The sequence below is a fragment of the Vulpes lagopus genome, chromosome 4 (assembly GCF_018345385.1).
Source record: "Vulpes lagopus strain Blue_001 chromosome 4, ASM1834538v1, whole genome shotgun sequence".
NCBI classification, from domain to species: domain Eukaryota; kingdom Metazoa; phylum Chordata; class Mammalia; order Carnivora; family Canidae; genus Vulpes; species Vulpes lagopus.
This window is the reverse complement of record NC_054827.1, coordinates 58233993-58253764: the sequence shown is the minus strand read 5'-3', so window position 1 is coordinate 58253764 and position 19772 is coordinate 58233993. Positions and strand designations below refer to the sequence as shown.

At 39.5% G+C, this 19772-nt stretch overlaps 1 protein-coding gene across 8 annotated transcripts in view; it reads left to right on the top strand.

Moving 5' to 3' along the window:
* EZH2 (enhancer of zeste 2 polycomb repressive complex 2 subunit) overlaps positions 1-19772 on the top strand; it is a 65144-nt gene that overhangs the window by 26140 nt on the left and 19232 nt on the right. Inside the window, exons 3-10 of one of the 8 annotated variants that reach the window (XM_041753442.1) lie at positions 79-207; positions 8926-9034; positions 9131-9309; positions 12735-12851; positions 15792-15912; positions 16721-16861; positions 17837-17939; positions 18452-18615. In XM_041753442.1, the coding sequence (XP_041609376.1) occupies positions 79-207; positions 8926-9034; positions 9131-9309; positions 12735-12851; positions 15792-15912; positions 16721-16861; positions 17837-17939; positions 18452-18615 (1063 nt within the window). Of the gene's footprint in view, positions 1-78; positions 208-8925; positions 9035-9130; positions 9310-12734; positions 12852-15791; positions 15913-16720; positions 16862-17836; positions 17940-18451; positions 18631-19772 lie in introns of all 8 variants that reach the window. The other 7 variants (XM_041753441.1, XM_041753446.1, XM_041753443.1 and 4 more) reach the window with 7 other exon arrangements.

Here is a 19772-nt window from a genome sequence, read left to right as displayed (position 1 = left end):
TTAACTTGCATTAGAGATACTACACATTTTCTAACGATGAACAATTTCTCTTCTCCTCTCCTTCATTTTTTTTTAAAGAGTATGTTTAGTTCCAATCGTCAGAAAATTTTGGAAAGAACGGAAATCTTAAACCAAGAATGGAAACAGCGAAGGATACAGCCTGTGCACATCCTGACTTCTGTGAGCTCATTGCGCGGGACCAGGGAGGTTGGTTAACTCACGCACTGTAGTAATTATCGGTGCATTCTGGTGTTTGCTCTTGCAATGTTGGTTGGTTACTGATAGGAAGTCATTCACCTCAGGATGTCCATCTTTTTATTGCTCTTTTAGTGGCCGCCTCAGGCCACTACTAGCTGTCCCTATAAGAGAGCTGTAGTGTTTAGCATATATTTTACTGTTACCAGGTAGGTTCATAGATTTTTGAGGATTGTTGGTTAAAAAAAGCCTTTAACTTAAATACTCTTTAATGGCCTCATCAGATCACTGTTTGGAGCAAGGCTTTCTGACTCATAGTTGTCTTTTTTTCGGTCCCTTATGAATTAGCCATGCTATAAGAAATACTTCCTTTTCATTCATATTCATAGACTAAGAAAGTTATTTATTATTTGAACATTTTGTTCAAATTCTGCAGCTCTCTAAGAATTTTTAAATTCAGTATTGAGATCAGAAGTCCTTTTTTATAGTATTTTTTAAAAGAAAGATCTTTGGAATAGGTCTTAATCCTATTTAGAAAAGAAGGCCATAAATGTATGGCAGATTTTATAATTAAATGGCACATAAAACACAGTGGCAGCAAAATGAAAAGGTGGCAGAAGCCTGGGGCACCTGGATGGCTCAGTCGGTTAAGCGGCCGACTCTTGATCTCAGCTCAGGTCTTGATCTCAGGGTTATGAGTTCAAGCCCCGTGTTGGGCTCCACGCTGAGCACGGAGCCTGTTTTAAAAAAAAAAGAAAATGGCAAAAGCTGAAAAACAGCATAGGACGGATCAGTAGGGTTTGGGTAAAGCACTGTGGTATAAGTACCTGTCATATACAGGAAAACATGGTATAGGAGGGGGAATGTTATTGGAATGGGTGCCTAAACAAGAAGGAGGAAGAAAGTTATTTGGGATTTAAGTTAAACTGCACAGTGGATGGTTGTTTCTCTGTCTAAACGGAGGAAACACCTAGACAGTGGGACCTATGCTAAAATAATGTTTTCAGTGACGATATGATACTTATAAAAAATTGTAATACGAAGTAATTTGTTAGTGCATGAGACACCCTGGCCTTGGAGACTTGTCAGTACTGTCACAGTAGCATGGTCCTAGTGATGATCGTGATCGTGCTGTGATGGTCTTGGCGACCCATGACTTGGAATGGTTCTTAGTCATTTATTCATTTGTCAGGTAACAGCTCTTTAAAGCTTGGGCTTGCAGTTGTATAAATATATATCCTCTGCTGCTAACACTTTCCACACCATCTGGGACAGGTCAGGGACTACATATTAGAGGTAAATGACTTTGTATTAATATACTAAGGGTGGAAGGGATTTGTTTCTACACTAGTCAGAAAGTTCTCAAAGGGAGAAAGGATGGGGCTTCTCAGTAGTTCTTTCAAAAGTTATATCTGTGGTGACCATTTAGAAATTTTGAGGGTAAAGGAGAAGGAAACTTTTCTTCTCATTGGAAGAATAAATCTTATTCTAAAGTAAAATTTGGAGAAATAAGTAGGCACACATGGAATACTTAAGGTTTGCCACCCATTACGACTCAGAATGCCACCGAAAGCCCATCTGACACTTATAAGTAAAAGTTAACAGCAGTAATGATTTCTGGTAGGTGGTAGGTACTTGTGCACACACATGAACCTTCTATAATCTTTGTGACAGTTGTATTAGGCCTTTTTCTCCCTGGACAAGGACAATGGGCTTCGGAATACTAGTCAGCTTGCTCCAGTGATCTGATGCGGGCCCAGAAGAGCACCGCTTTGCTCAGACACCTTAGGAAATGAGTAAAGGTCATGGTTGATATACAGCTTGAATTGTTAATAATATAATTGCAAGTACAATTAATTCAAATTAATATTGACTAATTGAATTTTGCTTTTTGTTTTGTCAAATGGAGAGAAATCATTGAATGTAAAGATCTCTAACTTTGTAATGTGAGTTTATGTGAGAAGTTGTAAGAAGAAATGAGAATTGTAATAAAACAAAATTGTTTTCTAAACTTAGTACCCCATGCAGGTTGAGAAAAACCATTTTCACAAAATAGGAGGGGAAGGAGGGAATTCATCCCTTGCCTCAGGAACTCAGGTGACCTGGTCAAGGCTGTTAGTTTTTGAGCTGCTCTTGGTAGCTGATTCTGCTCAAGTGATTCATCTTTTACTTCCCAACCTCCAAGCACCTTTAAAACCATCATCACTGATTTTAGGAAGCTGCACGTTTATGCAGTTTGTGATAAGCTTTTTGGTATTCTCATAATAAAAATAATAAAATTTTAAGACTGAGAAGGACTTTAATGATATCTGTCTAATCTCCTTACTTTGTAGATGAGACTGTATCCCTGTTTATTTTTCTGCAGTTTGAGCATTCCCAGCTGTATGTCAATTTCTTTTATATGCTTTAAAAGTTGGAGCCCGAAGTAGGTCAGAAGCAGGAGGATAAATAAAAGTTAGTGTGTTTTGCAAAGACTTTCCTAGTAGTAGGCTTGGCAGGAGTTCAGACTGCAGTGTCGGTCCAAACACCTAAAGTCCGTGGCTTTCAACATTGGGAAGTGCTGTTATAACATTGTTTTAATTAACTGCTTATTTTTATAAGCCGATCCTTTGTAAGTGCTGTCTTTGTTTAAATCCTTTGCGGCCTGAGGACCGTTCAACGACAGTTTTCATTTTTTCACTCAGTTCTACTTTAATCCCTTCTGTGCGTGTAAAGTAGATGTGCTCAGTTTTAAAATGACTGGTTTTTATCTAGGTTATTTTAGTGAAGAACGGCTGGCAAAGGTCACTCTGATCTAACGAAGCGGCCGCCGTAGATGCTGATTCAGATCTAGTGAGCCCTGCAGTTGAACTCAGAGACCCTGTCTTCACTATAGTGTTTTCTTAACGTACGTTTTGAAGATAACTTGTGGGTGCTTATTTTTTGGTGTTGAGGTTACAGAACCTAAGCGGTGTTGCCTATGCAACTTTTATACATTATGTGTCAATATTTTTCTTTATAAGCTACTCCTGACTCCTGACTTCTTGTAGGCAGTGACGGTATATCTTACATTTATTTCCTTTGCTCTTCAGTTAATCTCTTTAAGGAACATTCACCTTAAAAACGTCACCAAGTGATAAACACAGACCAAGGGATGCACACCTTATTGATACGGTTTGTGGTTGTTTGTGAAAACCATGGCTTCTAGGTGACTTTCATTACTTTGTCTTATCGGTAAAACACTTTATCTTCCCTAAGTCTTCACGTCGGTAGTCCTGTTCTTCAATGTGTCTGTTTCTCCGGTTTTAATGGAGAGCCTGGTTTATGAGTTACTCTTGGAGTTCTTATGGGTGCATTGCTTTTTGTATATTTGTCCATTTCTTGATAAAAACCACAAGGTACTTTCCTTCATTGATTCTTCCTATCAAGATTTTTATTACCTGTGTGTATTAGGACTGAAAGAGAGGCTTGCTCAAATGATGTCTGTTTTTCTGGGCAAGTGGTGTGATTCGTATAGTAATTTAAAAATATCCTGCCAATCTGCATTTCTAGATTCCCAGGAGAATTTAATGTTCTTGTAGGAATTTTGTGTCTTGTCTACTAATGAAAATAGAATTTTTAGTGTATATTTAAACATGCAGCTTCTTCAGGATGTCTAACACAGCAGCATCTTTAGAAAGCCATCATAGTCCTCACATTTAAGAAGAATTAAAACATTTTAATACATACAGGTTTGATCCTAGTAATGATTGAAAGAATTGTGGATTCATCATCTGTCATTTGATATTTGCAAATTTTGGGGGGGTGGTAGTGGTGAAGAGGCTTCTATGAAAATAACAATGTAGTCAGTTTATAAGTTTGCAGTTTGGACTTATTTTTATTGAAGGAGAAGGATAACATTGGCTCATTTACACTTAAGCGCTTGCTTGCATTATTTATTGACTCATAATGCAGTTTCCTCAGTTAATTGTAAATAGAAATTTTTGTTACTATTTACAAAGAAAGAATGATATGCTAGTGCACCCAGTATGTAATTTAGTGCTCTTAAATACCTCTCAACGTTCAGTATAGTAGCAAGCTTTCTTTCCTTTTTTTTTTTCATGCTTTCTTTCCTTTGTAAATTTCAGAATTGTAGAACCAGTAGGTCTAGATTCTCATGAGCCATTTGAGCAAATATGGTGGGGAGTGAGGTCATTTCTCTCATGTCTTAGAAATAAACGGGTGGTTCTCAGTCTGAACACAGCCAGCCTTTCTCAGGGAACTAGTTTCCAACTTGGCTCTCTGTAGCTCTTTGCTTCTTTTTAACCCTGTATTGGTATTTGTTTGGGGAGTGGAATCCTTCCCCACCCGTAGAACTTTTCAAATCATTGCAGCCTTTGCTTCCTTTCTGGCTTTCTTTAGGCTGAAATGGATGGAACATTTCTTAAATGACCATAAAGATGGCTTTCCTTATTTTTTTTTTTTTCTTTGAAAGGAAACTGTGTCCTATGCTTTTCCAAAACGTCGTTTTTAAAAAAGGTCACTTATGTTTGAGTTTTTATACCATTATCCTATTAATTGTATATCCTCTATTTGACGTCTGAGTTTAGTTTTTGAACTTAATTCACTTTTCAAATGTAAGATACAGAATCTTTTCAAAAATATCAAATGTTTACTTTGTACAATAAACCAGAAATTGCTTCCAGTTCACTGTTTTTCTCCTAGACCATTGTTTATATGGTTGGTGTTTAACATATGCAGATAGTCAACTATTTGACTATGAGATCATTGATCAAGATCAAAGATCACTGATCTACAAAGATCAGGTCTTTTCCCAAAATGCAAAACCAAATTTTGACAGCTATTTTAAGAACAGGTTGAACCAGAAGAAATGAAAGCCTAGCCTGCATTGTTAAAAGTGTTTATTGCTGTGAAGAAATAAAATGTTATTAGACCTAGAACTTCTAGGATAACATGGATTGACTTAATTAAATTCACTGCTTAGGATTCTGTTCTATCTTCTCTTAATTTTATGAAAGAATATTAGGGGGGAGTACCATTTTTGGGAGGGCTGGACAGATTTCATGAGCTACCTTGTATTGATTGAGGGAGTTTTATACCAGGTCATGTGAATATCTGTCGGGTTAATGAAACTCTTTTAATCGTTCTCTTCAACTAAAAGGCCATTACAAAATGACTCTTGAGAATTCAAACTACACTGAAATATATAAAACAGAAGGCAAAAAGTTCCTGTAGTTCAACGTCTGTAATTTTTAATCTTTCCCATCTCTTTTTCTACATATAACGTGTTAATAGTGATAATATATATTTTATTTCAAATGGTTACTGGCCAGATAAAATGTGCCTGCCAATTTGAGCCGTCACTTAAAAAAAGATTTTTTTTTTTTGAGTATAGTTCACACCTAATGATTAGTTTCAGGTGTGGGACATAGTGATTCAATTTCTCTGCACCTAGTGCTGTGCTCACCACAGGTGTGGCCACCTATCACCATACACTGTTTCAGTATTACTGACAATGTTCCCTACGTTGTACCTCTTATTTTTTTAAATATTTATTTGAGAGCATGTGTGGATTTGGGGGAGGGGCAGGAGGAGAGGGAGAAAGAGAATCCCAAGCCGACTCCCCACTGAGCAGGACCCTGAGATCATGACCTGAGCAGAAACCAAGAATCAGATGTTTAACCAACTGAGCCTCCCAGGCGCCTCTGCTGTCCCTTTCATTCTCATGACTTCGTCATAAGGAAGCTGTGTCTCACTCCCCTCATCCATTTTGCCCATCTCCCCACCCCCTATTTTGGGCCATCACTACAACCTCTGTCCAGGTCCCCAATCTCTAAGAATGCAGTGTTTGATACTGTGGGACATACCATAATTCATTGCCCTATTCTTAATTGATGAATATTTTAGTTATTTAGTTTTAATTTTTCTTACTCTTGCAGTTAGTATTTTGGTTAATACCTTTCATCTGTATTGTTGTATACTTGAATAATTTTGTAGGAAGAGTTCCTAGAAATAAAATTACTTGGTTAAAAGGATACACATATTGGGGATCCCTGGGTGGCGTAGCGGTTTAGCGCCTGCCTTTGGCCCAGGGTGCGATCCTGGAGACCCGGGATCGAATCCCACGTCGGGCTCCGGGTGCATGGAGCCTGCTTCTCCCTCTGCCTATGTCTCTGCCTCTCTCTCTCTCTCTCTGTGTGTGACTATCATAAATAAATAAAAATTTAAAAAAAAAAAAATAAAAGGATACACATATTAAAATTTTTATGGATGTTATAGCACATTGTTCCCCCAAAGGATTTTCCATCCAGCTGTTTATGGTAGTGTCTGTTCATCTCTGTTCCCAATGCATAATATCAGTCTTTGGATCTTTGTCAGTGTGAAAGGTAAAAATGTTACTACGGTTTGTTTGCTTTTCTTATTCAGTGAAGTTTCTATTGTTTGTTTATATTTCTTTTATGAACTGGCTATTAGGGTGTTGGATCTGTTAAAATTAGGTTGGATTGTTTCTTAGGATTTTTGAGGACTTTTTTTTTTTTTTTTTTTAATTTTTATTTATTTATGATAGTCACAGAGAGAGAGAGAGAGGCAGAGACACAGGCAGAGGGAGAAGCAGGCTCCATGCACTGGGAGCCTGATGTGGGATTCGATCCCGGGTCTCCAGGATCGTGCCCCGGGCCAAAGGCAAGCGCCAAACCACTGCGCCACCCAGGGATCCCTGAGGACTTTTATATACTCTTAAATATTCATTATTTATCATGTTTTGCCGACACCCCCTCCCCCCATTTTGATATTACTTCTGGTATATTTTGGCTTATAGAAATTTTAAAAGTTTATATATCAGGGCAGCCCCGGTGGCGCAGAGATTTAGCGGCGCCTGCAGCCCGGGACGTGATCCTGGAGACCCTGGATCGAGTCCCACGTCAGGCACTCTGCATGGAGCCTGCTTCTCCCTCTCTCTGTGTCTCTGTGAATAAATAAATAAAATATTAAAAAAAAGTTTATATATCAAATTATAATTTTTTCTTTTGATTTCTGTGTTTCTAAAGGCTTAAAAAGGAAAGCTTATATAAATTACCTCTCCATCTTTCCGTTTAGTTGTTTTCACTTTTATATTTTAATATCATTTAACCCATCAGCAATTTCCTCTGGTATAAACAATGAGTGGGGGATTTGGTTTTTATATTTTTATAGTATATTTCTGTTTAGCTTTCTGTTGCAACACTGAACAGCCAGTGGATAGTCAAGAGGCAGTTATAAATCTTTTCTGCAAAGGTCAGCAGACTTGGCTGACCTGATCGACGGTCCCCAGAGCAGATCTACCCTTGAGCCAGGACTTAGTGCTCATCCTCAGAGACCAGGGCCTGGTGCCAGTCTCACCTCTTCACTGTAATTCGTGCCTCTACTGCCCTGTAGTGTTCAGGCCTGTGCCCACTCTCGGAAGCAGGGCTATGGAGCGAGCACCCCGCCACGGCGTATGGAACCCAGGGGCTTCAGTAGTGCCTGGCTTCCATTTCTTAGTTTTTGCTTTCTTTTGTTCTTGATTGTTTTGTTTTGTTTTCAGAGTCAGAAATGATCTTATTTCCCACTCCTAGGACTATTCTTGAATTAGGTGTTTTGAGTTTGCATGGCTTCAGTTAGCTGCTTCATGTCCCTTTTAGGTATTTTGTAGTTTTACCAAAACTTACGTATTGGCTCTTGTTCAATTTCTGATTTCTGGTTTTAGCAAAATAGAGTTTGTAGCAAAACTGCAGATTATGGGGAATGATTTAATTCAGCCCCGTCTGACCCCAGACTGCATTGGGTTTTTTCCCTGTGCATTGGGTTTTAATAGGATTACTAAGTTGACACATTTATGGTGCTTTCATTTGGGATCAAGCTTTTGAAATTAGAATGCAAGGAAGAGTTAAGGGTCTAAACTTCCTGAAATTACATTCCACGTGTTCTGTGTTCTGTGTTAAATGCGTGTATGTGTATTTTTTCTTCTGAAAAGAAGTGTAAGAACTGACACACAGGATACGTTTCTGTAATACTTTAAGTGAACTCAGAAGTAAGAGCCCTACGTTGCAGGTAGGGGTTCTTCCTCCAGTCTGGGATGGCTCTGTAACATATTTAAAAACAAAAATGGAAATAATTTACAATCTGGTTATGAGCCACTCTTTGATTCCTCAGTTCCAACACCCTCGATGAGCTGCTTGTACTGACTATGTCTTTGTCAAGATCTGATGAGTTTGTCTCCCTGATTTTTATTTCTGACTCTGTCCCACCAGACCCTCTCGTGTCTTGTGCTCCCTGGCCTCCTCATCAGCCCCCGAGGCGTGGTTAGGGACTACTTCTGTCCAGCTTCTCTTGATCCAAACTTGATATTTGCTCATTTCGTTTTTTTTTTTCTTTAGAACTTCTTGGCCTAAAAGCAGTCTGAAAGTAAATTATATACACTATCATTTTCACCAGAAGGGCCAGCTTAAGATTTGGGTGTGTTACCTATTCTCTGCTGTGATTTTGAAGAGTAGAGGCAGTTTCAGAAATCATCCTCTGCTTTTCTCTAGATCTGGGGGACAGTTGATGTCTTCTTTCCTACCCCTTAGATGTAAGATGGTTCCTTATTATTTTTAATTGGAAAGATTGAAGGATATTAGACAATATCAACAGTTCATTGTGTCTCTGGCATGAATTAAATGGACCAACCAGTATCCCAGAATATTTTTTAACTTGGCTAACTGTATTTTTCTCCCCCCTACTATATGGAAGTTGGACTTCACCCTTCTGATGTTAAAGATTGTTCAGAGACCAGATGGCCATAGCTCTTTTTCCTTTGGGATGTCCCACTGTAACATGGGGAGTCGTACCAACCTCCTAGGTAGTGGTGAATTTTAAAGAAGTTAATTTTGGTAAAGTCTCTAGCACAGTGCTTGGCACATAGTAGGGTGTGTTAATTTCTTTCCCTTCCCTGCAGGCCATTCACCTGCTCTTCCCTCTACGATTTTCCATAACACAGTTTTTACTTGGAACCAGCCTTCTGCCAAGAGTCTCAGTTTGGTTGTGTACTCCTACAACTACTATTTTTGGCTTGACTTCCCTCTCCAGCTCCCAGTGGTCCAGCCACACAGTCGCCTATTGTACCAGCTGGTTGATGTAAGTCTATCCATCCTCAGAGGAACCCGGTTACTTACCAGTAAGCTGTGTTTCTCTGAAAATGTAGCATCCTTGATAACTAATAGAGTTTTTTTTTTTCCTTCTTTACCATTGATGGTGAATCACCTCTAATAATGTCCTTGTGTGATCCTCAAGTAGGAACTAGAATTGGAGAATTCTATTTGTCGATGGTAGGTCTCCTAGTGAGTTCCTGAGTCCAGGACGCTTGACTGTGATCAGGTCAAATGCTTTGGAGACCCAGGAGGTCAAAATCCTTTTCAGTACTTTGAGTGATATGAGACTTAATTGCATAAACTGTCAAGGATGATACATTTTCAAAGAAAAAAAGTTACTGGTAAGTAACTGGAATTTTTTGAGTTATTTTCCTGTTAAGTCAATAAATAAGAATTCCCAAACTTGTTTTACCAACAAATGCTTTTGCATTTGAAGATTATTTCGTAAATGGAAAGGAATATGGTTATTAGTTAAGGTTTAATAGGTAAGGAATGGAATAGGTTTCTAGAGATGCTACATAGATAATGACATGGGTGTAGACCTTCAATTTTCTAAGTAGATGCCCTCGTAGCTTTAAAGAGAAATTGGAGTGAAATCTCCATTAGGCAAAATCAGCAAATGCAGTCTGTTCATTCCAGAAACATTTTTTGAGTGCCTACTCTTTTTTGAGACACTGTGCTGAGTATCATTGCAAGACAGAATTGAAACCACACCGTCTCAGCTGCTTTTTGCCCTCAGAGAGCTTCCTTCTGACCCCCTGGTGACTCTCCTAGGACTCAGAATTGAGATGTTGGGGTCATGGGATGGCAGAGGTATGGGGTTGGAGGTAGTACTTTAGTGCTGCAGCCTTTGCCATCTTATTTTTGTGCTTCTCGGAGCTCTTTCTATTTAAGGGAAAAACCAGCGGACCCCATTCAATAGATGCAGAGCATTGTCTGCAGCATTAGAGCAAATAGAGGAAGCAGAGTCCCTCCTGTCTGGTAGTTGAGCAGCATACCATTAAGCTGTCTCTAACCTTAAGTACGGCCTCAGGTTCAGATGTTAGGTAAAGCCAGGTGGGTAAGTCAGAGCTGGAGAGGCCACACGCTCTCCCTCACCCCTCAAGCTTTAAAGGAGGCTACTCTTCAGAATTAAAGTCACAGTATTAATTTACTTCCCCCTGAGTATAAAGCAAAACCCCAAACTCTAATTTTTTTTGCTAAGACATTATGATTACTTTGTACTTAACGTTCCCTGGACAGCATATAATACTTGATTCAGTAATTAGAACCCCTCCTGGCCCCAGAGCCTACCCAGTTAGGCAGGTAGGAGGAGAGGCAACTTGGTAGTAACAGGAGTAAGAGAAGGGCCTGGGGGAGAGGGCATCTCGGCCCAGCAAGCACCCCGCACATAGCTGTGCTCGTCCTTGGACCCTGGGAGCCTCTCCAGGGCAGGAGTGGAGCACAGTGATGAGCGCTTGGCTGTTGGGAGTCAGACTTAGGCTTCCGTCCTGGCTTGGGAAATTAGCTACCTTTCTGACTAGGCAAGTTAGTTAACTTCTGTGAGCCTCAGTCTCCTCCTCATTTGTGAGGTTGTGACACCAAAGGCTGAGAGGAGCAGTGGTTAAGATAAGGTATACAAAGCACTTAGCACAGTGCCTGCAACATAGTACGTGCTCAATAAATGTTAACTGCGATTATGACTGGATTATTGGACGGACGGATGGATGAAGAACCGTGTCAGAGACCAGAGTGCGGCACAGGGAGAGATTGTGGCTCTGGAGTAGCAGGGAACCGTTCACACCTCCTCATTGACTTGAGCTACGAGCTTTCTAGTATTATTATCTTTATCTTTGCCCTTTTGGAAAGCAAATTAATGGATTAATCACTGTCACAGTTCTTTCTAACTACTCTTACCTTTAAACCTTCACTTCCACCAGGAAGGTGCTATTTTGTGCTGCAGTGACTGTGACCATTGCAAGATTGTCCCTCTGGCCTGATGAGATGCTGAGGGCCAGGTGTGGCCTGTAAGCCAAAGATTTTCACTGTAATTTCACCAAATCTAGGCCTGCTATTTTTCAGACCTCTCAAATAAAAATTTAACATATAATAATTATGCGTGTGTAGACATATGATTTTTTGGTTTCATTTTACTCCTTCAATTCTTCTTTTTGCTCTATTTTCACTGATTGTAGATTATGAATATATGTCCAAGGGTATTTTTGAGAAGGTTCTTGGAAGCCTGCTAATTGGATATTGGATAATGGTACTCTTTAAGAAAAGCTGGATTCCTAGACAGGATAGAAAGTGCTGTGGTCATCATTTGGGCACAGATTTTTACCGTATTTCATAGAATCAGAGATGCAAAATTTTGACGTTTTAACATCTGAAACTGGAATGCATCTTAGAATTACTGTGATAAGAAAGCTTTGTTACAGTTTAACTGGCAACATTATTTTCTTACTGATACAGAAAGTAATGGAATGCCTTGAAATTAATGTCATCATAGGTTGGATGAAATACGGTATTTCCAGAGAGTCTATGCACTTAAACAAGATAGAGATACAGTATCGTGGCAGTATGTGTAGTGGGTAAGAGCAGAGGCTCCAGAGTCAGACTTTCTTTCTGGATTTAAATTCTAGCCCTGTCTAATGTATGGCTTTGGGCCATTTACTGACCTTTGTATTCACCAGAGTTTTCTCACCTGTAAAATGGGGCTAAGAATTAATCCCTATCTTACGGTGTTGTCATGAGGACAAAAATAAAAGACATGGAATGTGTTTAAAATAGTGCTTCGCACGTAGAAAGTGCTTAATAATATTACCTATTATTATTATTACTAGTTTAGAGATTATACTTTTGTAGAATGGGTAGGAATTTCTTTTGTTGTGATTGAAACTCAGATCTGTTATGACCCTTCATCTTTGTTTATCATCTGGTAATAGCAAATGATGCTTGGGTTTTTTAAAAAGGGAAGATAAAGATAAGAAAGGTGAACCTAATAGTTTCCATATTATTATTAGTTGAGATTTAAGAGGCATATTTGGTATATATAATATTATTCCAAGTGGTGGAGATGTAAAAGAAACTAAGCATCAAGCCAAGAAATTTATAGTGAAAGCAAGGAGCAGTTAACCTGAGGCTAGCAAATACCGTTTTTGATTCTGATCGATATTGGTAAGTATGGGAAGGGTCGTTGGAGGCTTTTTAAAAATTTGCAAAATCTGAAGTGTTTTTTTTTTTTTCCACCCTAAGTAAAAGAAAGTGAGAAGGAGAGAGAATCCTTCATGGTTTTTAGAAACCTTTCTGTCTTAGGTAAAGGGATTTCCTTTTCAAGATTATTTAAGTGGGCTGAGTTCCTATATAATATATGTCTACCACTTGAGGTTGTCCTTTTATTCTTATGAGTCAATTTTATTTTTTCTGTTCTAGTGTTCAGTGACCAGTGACTTGGATTTTCCAACACAAGTCATCCCATTAAAGACTCTGAATGCGGTCGCTTCAGTACCCATAATGTATTCTTGGTCTCCCCTTCAGCAGAATTTTATGGTATGTACATCTGTGATCTGCTTACTTTATTATCACTTATTTTAAATAAAACACACTTTTCTTGTGAATCAAGAACAAGTAAAAAAAAAAGTTACTGAAATGATAACACTCAGTGATTTTTTTTTTTAACTGATACATATATTTGAATAAGCCTTTGTGGTGTTCCTCTTTTTCTAGTCTTTCCAAGTTAAAATACTCTCCAAAGAAAAAGTGTTGAGCAGGAATTCTACCTGGGATTTATTTTATTTTATTTATTTTATTTATTTATGTATGGTAGTCACAGAGAGAGAGAGAGAGAGAGAGGCAGAGACACAGGCAGAGGGAGAAGCAGGCTCCATGCACCGGGAGCCCGATGTGGGATTCGATCCCGGGTCTCCAGGATCGCGCCCTGGGCCAAAGGCAGGCGCTAAACCGCTGCGCCACCCAGGGATCCCCCTCTACCTGGGATTAAAAATATGTTTATTTTTAAAAAATTTTTTTAAAGATTTTATTTATTTATTCGAGAGAGAGAGAGAGAGAGAATGAGAGAGAGGCAGAGACACAGGCAGAGGGAGAAGCAGGCTCCATGAAGGGAGCCTGATGTGGGACTCGATCCCTGGTCTTCAGGATCACGCCCTGGGCTGAAGGCGGTGCTAAACTGCTGAGCCACTGGGTCTACCCTAAATAGTTGTTTCTAATGTCTTTAGTAACTGAAAGATTTTACAGTGAGTGATTAAAGATAAACTTTAGATACTCTTCTGTAATTGCCTCATGTGTTTAAGGCTTCATGCAAAAAACATTTAGTTTAAGAATTGCAAGAATTTATGGGAGATTTCATACTTTCATAGACTACAATTCTGAAAGGATCTAGTGTTTAAAATTGTCATTATTATTTAGAATTATCCATGGGTTTTGCTGGTCACTGACCAAGGCACATTAGGCAGACTATATCATGGTTAGGATATGTTTTGGGGGGGGAGCAGAGCTTACACGGATACAGTTGGGAAGACAAAATAGACAATTATAACTTAATTTTGGCTTTTATCCGAAAAAATTAACACTTCTAGTTTAAATGGGATTAGTGAAAGTGAGATGTGGCGCAAACTGGACTCTTTAGTTGTATGTAAGTTTGACTCTAGATAGATCAGTGCATTAAAATCTAAATCTTAATTTTATATCCCTTATGTACTTTCTCCCCCAACTTCCCTTTCCCCTGTTTGTCTAAGATTCTGTTGTCTTTCTGAACTTTGCAGTTGTCCTAAATTTGTCATCTGGGGATTAGTTGAGATTTTCCTGTTCTCCTCGTTTTTCCTGCCTGCTGCTGCATGACAGTCCCCTGTGTGTCTCATGGCCTTTTCCTGGTGTATTCTTCATTTTGATTGTGCTCTGTGCCTGAGGCAGCTGCCAGAGGCACCTCCACAGCCACACCTGTCATGGCCTCCTGTCCTCTTATCCAGTCCACTCTGTTAATCAGATTATTCTCCTAAAATTCTGTTTTTAACCAATACCCTGTTTACAGGCTTCTTAAGATACACCTATCCTCACCTTTGTCTCTTTAAATATGGACTTCAGAACCCTCTAGTCTTTTATCTGTCATCACTGTCTTTTTAATTCTTTATTGAAGATTCTCTCCCTACCATGCATGTCTGCTTCCGGTCCCTTATGGTTTTTTTGTTGTTTTTTTTTTAGATTTATATTTATTAGAGAGAGAGAGAGAGAGCCCCCTCCAATGGGAGGGAAGGGCAGAGGAAGGAGGAGAGAGAGGGAGAGGGGGAGAAGCAGAAGCAGGCTCCCCGTGGTGGGGCTTGATCCCAGCATCCTGGGATCAGAGCTGAAGGCAGATGCTTAACCTACTGAGCCAGGTATCCCCAGTCCCTTGTGTTCTGAAGTTCTCCCTTCTCCTGAACTTTCTGTGGATGGGCTCTTCCCGGCTAAGTTAGCATCTTCTTTTTTCTCTGTTGTCTTCTAAACCTTCGTAAACTCATCTGTCGTCTTGATTGGAATGATAATTTTGATAGGCATCTTGTTCTCTTCATCATTGAAATATTGTATTTTTTTTAAGAGATTTTATTTATTTATTCATGAAAGACACATACAGGCAGAGACACAGGCAGAGGGAGAAGCAGGCTCCATGCAGGGAGCCTGACGTGTGGGACTCAATCCTGGGACTCCAGGATCACGCCTTGGGCCAAAGGCAGGGGGGGCCAAACCGCTAAGCCACCCAGGGATCCCCCATGTGTGTTCTTATTTTATATAAGCAGATCCTTTTGGCATAAACTTTTTACTTATTATTTTTTTTAAAGATTTTATTTATTCATGAGAAACAGAGAGAGAGAGGCAGGCAGAGAGACATAGGCAGAGGGAGAAGCAGGCTCCATGCAGGGATCCCAATGTGGGACTCGATCCCAGGTCTCCAGGATCACACCCTGGGCTGAAGGTGGTACTAAACCACTGAGCCACGCTGGCTGCCCGATACTTGATTTTATATCCCTAGATTTTTTATTATTTTGAAGGTCTCTGAATAACTAGATCATCAAGTGAAGTTTAGAAATCCTTACTTATGTTATCTTACTGTGTACAGCTCTTTGTAAGTGGTTTTGGTAAAACCACATTTCATCGATTCTAAGACACGGGGTGTATCTTAAAATTGATGAGTCATATCGTAAAGCACAACATTTTTCCTTGAGGTAATGAAATGTTGGTAAGTTTTAATGATTGACATGTTAGATTAGGTGAAGAGGGTATTTTTTCTTAAAAATGTTTTCTCTTAACAGTTTGATTTCTGAGATAATTCTTATTGGTAGGAGGGGGTCTTTATGTTTTAGAGTTTCCTGTCTAAATCTGGAGAACTGGGTAGAGACATCTACTTAGGAAAAAATGTATTTTATATTACATGACATCGATTTAAAAAATATTTTGATACTTCAGATTAACTTGCTTTTAAAATATGTTTATTTTTAGGTGGAAGATGAAACTGTTTTACATAACATTCCGTATATGGGGGATGAAGTTTTAGATCAGGATGGGACTTTCATTGAAGAACTAATAAAAAATTATGATGGAAAAGTACATGGGGATAGAGGTGAGCCCTGTGTTTATTCTCTTCAAAAAAGGGGCCAAAGAATTGAAAGATACTTTGAATTTTTTAAGCATACGTACTAAAAACACATTTTTTAAATATTAAAAGTAAGTTTATTGCTGGAGTGGCCAGGGCCTGTTTTCAATCCTAAACATTTTAATGTTTTCTCTATTTTTAAATTGAAGAATCTTTTTTGATACTTAAAAGATGCACAGTTGGTTATCACATAAATTATAATGCCAGTAACATGTAAATAGAGTTGTTTGAGTGTATGTAGATTTTAAGATTCCTTCATAATAAAATTAGGATCAGGGCTCTGCTTATGTGATACATGTGCTACAGAAGGCCCTGTGCTCAGAAATATGTCCCACTTAGCTGCTGCAGGACCTGCACTTCTGTCTCTGTGGTCACAGCTGCTGTTCTTCACGTCCAGGAGACCCGTCAGAGTGTCTGGCAGGAGGGGAGCATGTGTAACATCATCATCACTGTCCCTTTCTTGGGGAGATGAGGGTCTTCACATGCATTGTTGGGAGGAGGCTGAGGCCACAATTTCTAGAGTATATGGGTATAGCAGCGGATATTTGGGGGAAGGTGTGAGCAAAGAGAAAATGACAGGTGTTGAAGAGAAATTCCCCCTAACTTTGCCTCTGGCCAGACTTGAAAATGATCCTCCTGCCTCATTTTAACTACAGTGTTCTAGTGTTAATTAATAGGCCCTGGCTCTTCTTCCAGATTAGAAAAGGCATACATAAAGTTTTATCGTTACTACTTCCCTCTGTGTATTTCTGATATTTGACTTGATGAATTTCAGAATGTGGGTTTATAAATGATGAAATTTTTGTGGAGTTGGTGAATGCTCTTGGTCAATACAATGATGATGATGATGATGATGATGGAGATGATCCTGATGAAAGAGAAGAAAAACAGAAAGATCTAGAGGAGAACAGAGATGGTATGTCTGTTTATTAGGGTTGTGTGTAGCCATGACAGCATTTTTCAAAAACAAAAAATCACAAACTGTTATTAATTCCTTCTTTCTCTTTTTCTTTTTTCTTTTCTGAAATATCCTATCAATATGTAATAGAATCAAATGTAACATATCCTGTATTCGGGCGTCTTTATTTCCTTTCGCTAACGAAAAGAACGTTACTCTGTTTTTGGGATTTTGCTGGGTAATCATCATAATCATCATTATGACATAACATATTGATCATTGACTACCTACAGGCAGTGAGTGTGCCAGTCACTTTATGTGCTGCACCAGCTCATTTACTCCTCGTAATGCCCCACAGTATGGCTGTTGTCATCATCTCTCTCTTATGGTTGAAGCGATGGGCTCAGTGCAGTTAAGTAACTTATTTAATATTATACTACTGGGAAGAAACAGCCCAGAACATTCTGACGGTAGCTCCTCCAACTGACCGGAGAGCCCAGGCTTTTAACCCCTATGCTAGTGATGGCTTATCAGAAAGCTAGAGGACCCCAGACCAGAGCCCATAGTCGGAGACAGGCAGAGCTCATTGTTAAATAGCATAGAAAAATGCGGGGGAAAACTGCAATCTGAGAGAAGCACAATGTTGATGTAACAGGCAGTGATCACGTGTTCTTTCCTTCATTTTACACTGAAGAAACTGATCCCCGTGGGTAGTGGCCAGGCAAGGTCACAGACCCAGTCAGTGGCCCAGCCGGGATTAGAACCTGGGTCTCTTGCCTTCCAGTGCACCAAAAACTTTCTGTATTCGATTTGGAGTTTTTTTTGTTTGGCTACCCGCACTCCGTGGATACATGTAACATAGTCAGAAGTAAGTGAAACAGGGAGATGATAGTTTCTTAGGAAATCCACTTTGTTAGATGTGGTTGCATGGAGAAGGAAGGTTTGAAACTTGTTTGCTTTCATCTTTTTTCCCTTTCATATTTCCCCATTTAGATAAAGAAAGCCGCCCACCTCGGAAATTTCCTTCTGATAAAATTTTTGAAGCCATTTCCTCAATGTTTCCAGATAAGGGCACAGCAGAAGAACTAAAGGAAAAGTAAGAGTTGTTCTTTTGAGGCAATCTTGCCTTGTATGGTATGTTAGCTCAGCGTTGAGGTTGATGAGAAACGGAACTAATGTAGCCGGTAAGCCCCTGGGCTTCCTCGGTTGACAGCACCACAGGGTTCTCGAAGCTGTGTGTGTGGTGCCCTGCTGCAGGACACTTACTGTAGGGAGAGCAAGCACACAACTTCGTTGACCGTAGTACGCGGAGAGGAGAATTTGTCTGGACACTTGTAGAAACGTTAGTGTCCTTGAAATTTATTTTAATTCATATGGTGACACTTTCCACGATCTGAATCCTTCCTGTGAACTTGTCTCTTGATACGCCATATGCATAATTTTAATTGGCTCTTCATCTCCATCAAGATCGTTGAAGGTTAGACCTTTACTAGTGTGTTGTGGGCAAGGCGAACATCACAAATAATACATGGCACCTTTGAGAAACTGTATTTTCAGAGAAGCAGGTTTTGCTACAGCTTCACTTGCGTTTTTCTTGGTCAATGTCAGGTATAAAGAGCTCACCGAGCAGCAGCTCCCAGGTGCGCTTCCTCCTGAATGTACCCCGAACATCGATGGACCAAATGCTAAATCTGTTCAGAGGGAGCAAAGCTTGCATTCATTTCATACGCTTTTCTGTAGGCGATGTTTTAAATATGACTGCTTCCTACATCGTAAGTGCAGTTATTGTACGTTTTCTTTTTCTATCTTTGTTGTGGAATTATGTCTTAAAGCAACTTGGAGAGTACTGTCATTTGTTATAACTAGAATTTATCATTTAATCTGGCAGTTATGATTGAAAAGTATGTTAGTGTCAGAGTCTTGTTCTTACGTACTTTGTTGCTTGAGGGTTGCTGTGAAGTTCTACATGTATTTAATTTGGACCGCCTGTCGCCCGGTAATTTGGAATACAGGTCAGTGGTTTTTCCATAAATGCTAACCAAGCAGTTGTTCTGTAATAAAGCTGTTACTGTGAACTCGCTGATAGCCTAGAGCAACACTGCGACATTGATGAACAAATTTTGTTGACTAAGAAATCGGCTGAAAAGATGCTTATATATGTTCTTGTCTATTTAGTATTCTTTTTTTTGGGGGGGGGGTCCTCTGAGAAAGTTACTTTAAAAAATATCTGTATTTGGGGGCGCCTGGGTGGCTCAGTCGGTTAAGCGTCTGGCTCTTGATGTTTGGCTCAGGTCATGGTCTCAGGGTCCTGGGATCGAGCCCACATCTGGCTGTGCACTCAGCGGAGAGTCTGCTGGAGAGTCTCGCCCTCTGTCTGTGACCCATCCGCCCCCCTTGCCCTCCCTCCCTGTGCACACGCACTCTCACTCTGGCTCTCTCAAAAAAAAAAAAAATCTGCATTTGAATATAGGGAAAGCGTAAAATGTTGTAAATGAAATTTAAGTCTGTCACATAACAATGTTACTTTGCTTTTCTGACATTGCTGGGGAATGAGATTTCTTAGGTTTCTTAGGACATTTTTTCCAGGTAATAGGAATTTTTTAAGCACAGTTTAAAAAGCACCAACTTTTTTTGAGGTGCTTGTTTTGAAAACATATTTGATATCTCTTTGATTTCCTAAGCAGAGTTTACTTTAATAAAGGTTAGTTTTTTCCACAATACATTTTAGTGCAACCATCTATGGCCAGGTCACACCTTCAGGGGCTTTTGACCTATGTAAAGTTGGCTCCGCTATACTGAGTGGCCCTTAGCAGTGCTTTGCCCTTTCGAGTTCCTATGGCTGGCTTTTACAGAATTTTCTCCCTCATTATCCAGTGGTACCTCTTAATATTCATTAGCCTGCCCACACAGGTATGTCTTGTGACTTTTG